A 4,529-nucleotide genomic window follows, 5' to 3' on the forward strand; every position below is an offset into this window, starting at 1 on the left:
GGTTGAAAAAGAAGAGCATGTGCATTGCAATTCAAAACGAAAGAAAAATGAAAATGGCAAGTGAAGCAGCAGACTAGAAGTTTTAATTAGACTTGTGGAGCAGCTTATAAATTCCCTAAATGATAATTTTGATTTAATTTTGTTTGTTTGTTTACATCTGCCATTTTTAAAATATTAACCGTATTTTTTTTTTAATCTGACAGCATTGTATAGGTCTTGTTCCAGGTTGACTTTTATATATTGTTATCCTCCAATATACGCATAATACGCAATGCCAAAAAATATTATTGGTGTACCAATTAGGACACTTTCCAAAAAAATGTTTCCTGTTTTTTTTATCTAAAAAATAAATTGAGGAATTTGTTCAATTAATTATTTAAACTAATTTAACATATTATTGCATATTATTATAACATATTATTAAGGATAAACAAATCGCCTGTCTGTGTAGACTATGAAAACTTAAATAAATTTTGTTAATTATTCCTCAGTTTTCTCTGTCATATGTTTTCTCCTTTCTCCTGTTAACCGAGAAAGACTTGGCAGGAGGTTATAAGGACAGACTTGATACAGAGGGAGTTGAGTTTAGATCTAACACAGTCTAGATCAGATTGGAAGAGGGTCATTAATATACCCCGTCCAACCCATGCTAGCATGGAAAACGGACGTTAAGCCGAGAATGATGATGATGATGATGATGATGATGATGATGATGATGATGATGATGATGATGATGATGATGATGATGATGATGATGATGATGATGATGATGATGATGATGATGATGATGATGATGATGATGATGATGATGATGATGATGATGTTAAAAAAAATTTGCTTGCAAAATAGTTAAATGCTTTTATAAGGGATGAGACGAAGAGCTGTCTCTCACCTCTCCACCTATTTTTTTAACAATGAGTGATTATGTATTTCCATGTCTATATTTTATAGATATAAATAAAGTACAAAAATGGCTCAGAAATCTGTGAAAAAAATTATGGAGGAATCCAAATCAAGAGGATATGAAGAAATTGATCTCCAAGACAAAAGCATAACCAATGTTGCTGATATTCCTCATCTATGTAAACTTGTTTTTTAGTTTTTTGTATGCAGTATGTTATTAAAGATATAAAAATAACAGGCAAAGATCATAATATATTATTCCTTTTTCTTTTCTTTTTTTGCAGTGCAAATGCGTAACCTCACTATCTTGACTTTGAGTCATAATAGAATTCAAAGTAAGTAAATATTTCTTAAAGAAGAATATATTGAAACAACTGATAATATTTTACTTGATATTTTGTAAATCTCGTCTTTCTAGAGCTACCCGATGCAATAGCTAATCTTAGTGGTTTAGAAAACTTGAATTTGTTTAATAATGACCTGGATGTAAGTACAAAAATGTGAAGGTATTTGGAGTAAAATATATGCATTGCAATGTATTTTTGTGAATGTATAGTAAACTTAGCGATTATTCGTTTAGAGTTTACCGACAACAATGTGTAATTTACCAAAGCTCAAGTTCCTCAATTGTGGGTATGTTTCTTGTATCACATCAACTTTTAACAAAATTAATGACAGATGCTGTCTTTTATGCACCATTCAGCAATTACGTTATACATTATATGAAGCACGTGCTTATTGAGGTTTGGCCATGAAAAAATCGTAGCAGTCTAAACTAGTGTTTTTCACTGTACACAATCAAAACTTGTCAATTCTTCTAAAAATCTCCTTAAAACTCTTACAATATCAACCAAAAGTAAATTTTTTGACAGCATTTTCTTATCAAATCTTCTCATTTTTTTTGGAAAAATGTGAAAGTCTCCTCAAATAGCCTTAATGAGGAAACATATAGAGCCTATATAAAAGTTTAGCCAGAAAATTTTTATTGCAAATCATGTTGCAGATCCCAAGTTATTAAGTCATCGAAAAAAAATTAAGAGGTCTGGGGCGAGCAACAAGTGTATTTTTGTCAACTCACCTTTATAATATCTGTGCTTTGATAAAGTTAACAAGTGTAAAATGACTGATGACAGAAAATGTGAAAATTTGCTACTCCTTGATATGACATTACAATTTATGCAGCATAATTAAATCTATAATTCTTTAAAAATATGCATATCTTGAGAAGGAAAAGAGCTTTTTAAAAATTTAAAAAGACTTGTTAACCAATTTCTTAAGCTCTATAATATAAGTCCAACATCATTTTATACCTCAAGTTCCCTTTAAAAAAAACTTAAAAGTTCTCATCAAGTCCTCAAATCTCAATCTCAATCTATTAGAATACGTGGCAACCCTGACAATTTTTAACATTATGTATCACATTTGCTTTAGAATTAACAAGCTGAAGGAATTACCAAAAGGCTTTGGTGCTTGCCCAACATTGGAAGTGTTGGATTTAACATATAACAACTTGAATGATCAATCGTTTCCAGGAAATTTCTTCTACTTAGGTAGTTTACTATTTTTAACTCCATCTCACAACATTCTGCATGTTTTGTACTTATATTCAAATTTCTTTATTGCGTTGATAAATTGAAAAAAAATAAAACACAGAAAAATAAATAACTTTGAAACACCCATTGTGTTGATAGAAATGAAAAGTCGTACCTATTCAATATTTAAGACTATAAAGACCATTATTTCTTTGAAGCGTGTTTATTATTATTTTTTTCTAGCACCGTTGAGAGCCCTCTACCTTGGTGATAATGAATTTGAAGTTCTTCCACCTGAAATCAAAAATTTAGTAAATCTACAAGTTGTAAGTGAAGTTTCTTAAAAGTAACAACATTACAAGTTAGTAGTAAATTCACCTTTCCATTGACATACCAATCGTCGACGTACGTTAAAATAATATCACTGATCGAAAATTATCGCAATCTTCCTACAAAGTATAAATGAAAAAAATTTAGGGAAAAAATTAGGCTACAGCTTGAATGAATGTCCCAAAAAATGGTTTTCTAGATACTTAATTAAAGAAACTAAGTTGATAAACTCACGAAAAATTTCTTCTTTTTTTTGTTTGCAGCTTGTGGTACGGGATAATGATCTAATCTCCGTTCCCAGAGAACTCGGAGAACTATCGAAACTGAAAGAACTTCACATACAAAATAACAGACTGCAAGTACTCCCTCCTGAGCTAGGTAGGTATCATCAAATTCATTTTGAAAAGAGGAAAAAAATGGCATAGTATCAAAGGTAAACTTTTAGTGTTTTGGTTTAATAAACTATTCAAAGTTCGCGGTTAACAATATTTTAGTAAGCAAGGGAAATAAAAGACAGATTAAGAAATGAAAAAATGAATTTTAAAATGTTCACATTTTTATGTTTAGGAAACCTTGATTTGATTAGTTCGAAACATTTATTGCGAGTTGACAAGAATCCTTGGATACAGGAAATTCAAGATCAAATCGTTCTTGGTGCATCGCATGTTCTCACCTATTTAAGATCGGAAGCGTACAGGAGGTTAGGTTTTAATGTTGGGTGTAACACTTTCATGTCGTGTGTACATTTCATCTTATCTTGTAAGGCAACATTAAAGTTTTTGATTTCTCAATAAGCATAACGTCAGCATATGTTTTTTAATATTTACTTGCTTATAAAAAAACATATCGTACGAAGCGTAAAAACATCCAAGAAATTTGTTCGGAAATCATAATTATACAGGGAAAGGGGAAAATTCAGTTTTTTAAATAATTCTGTGTAGAGAATATATACATTAAATTATTGCTTTCTAGACGATACCAAGAACATTTAGATCAAAAACGACCACCTCCTCCCAAGAAAGAGCGCGAAAAAACCTTAAAGCGTAAGAAGGACGAGAAGAAAAAGTAGTGAAAAGAAGAATACCTCTTTAAATGGGAGAAAACTTTAATAAATATATCAATATAAGCACTTTTTTAAAAAAAAACACTTTGTGTAATTTTGTATATTATATATTGGTTTTTTAAAGGACTGGTTATAAGGGCCGGTTTATGAGGCAAGCTTTTTTGTAAAAAGACTTGTGCATTAAGTGGACCTTGCAGTGGCAAATTTTATTTGTGTATAGTATACATTGTCGTTAAAGCCTGTTCAAACTTTACGGAGCTCGAAGTGATTTCAGTCTGGAGTTAAAAATGGGATGTTTTTTTCCTTAGTTTTTCCTTCTTCATGTAAACAGTCTGCCTTGGGAACGATGCTTGAAAATTCTAATTCTAATTTGAAAAAAATTAACTTGAATTATGTTTATTTAGGTTTTTACTGTTTTACTTCTACAGTGCGAATAATGCCATACCAAGTGCGTCCACTTTTAGGGCATAAACCTAAGTAGAAATAATCAACCTTGAAACATTGTTCGAGTCTCAATAAGGTGTGCCGAAGATAAAAAAAAATGCAGTATGCAGACTTCTGAACTGAGCTTTGTCCTATCTCGTGTTATGCTGTTGTTATGATGTTGATTGGAAGTGCTCTTTCTAATTTTTTATATAATCTTGATTATTTATACTCTGTACTAAATTTAATTTGCCGAATAAATCTTGTTACATTGTGAA

The 4,529-nt window shown here is 30.7% G+C and overlaps 1 protein-coding gene across 1 annotated transcript; it reads left to right on the top strand.

Moving 5' to 3' along the window:
• Positions 1-951: 951 nt before the first annotated feature.
• LOC130622010 (ras suppressor protein 1-like) lies at positions 952-4,529 on the top strand. Its single transcript, XM_057437405.1, has 9 exons — positions 952-1,082; positions 1,188-1,238; positions 1,322-1,389; positions 1,484-1,536; positions 2,335-2,453; positions 2,679-2,761; positions 3,029-3,143; positions 3,333-3,465; positions 3,738-4,529. The coding sequence occupies exons 1-9, from the start codon at positions 971-973 to the stop codon at positions 3,832-3,834; spliced, it is 831 nt and encodes a 276-aa protein (XP_057293388.1). The 5' UTR covers positions 952-970; the 3' UTR covers positions 3,835-4,529.

This window comes from Hydractinia symbiolongicarpus, chromosome 12, assembly GCF_029227915.1.
Source record: "Hydractinia symbiolongicarpus strain clone_291-10 chromosome 12, HSymV2.1, whole genome shotgun sequence".
Classification (NCBI taxonomy): Eukaryota; Metazoa; Cnidaria; class Hydrozoa; order Anthoathecata; family Hydractiniidae; genus Hydractinia; species Hydractinia symbiolongicarpus.

What these genes read in the sequence shown, in the direction of transcription:
- LOC130622010 (XM_057437405.1), top strand. Translation starts at nt 971, where the DNA reads ATGGCTCAGAAATCTGTGAAAAAAATTATGGAGGAATCCAAATCAAGA. An exon ending in AGGAAATTTCTTCTACTTAG is followed by an intron (nt 2,454 to 2,678) that starts GTAGTTTACTAT and finishes ATTTTTTTCTAG; the next exon opens with CACCGTTGAGAGCCCTCTAC. An exon ending in AGATCGGAAGCGTACAGGAG is followed by an intron (nt 3,466 to 3,737) that starts GTTAGGTTTTAA and finishes ATTGCTTTCTAG; the next exon opens with ACGATACCAAGAACATTTAG.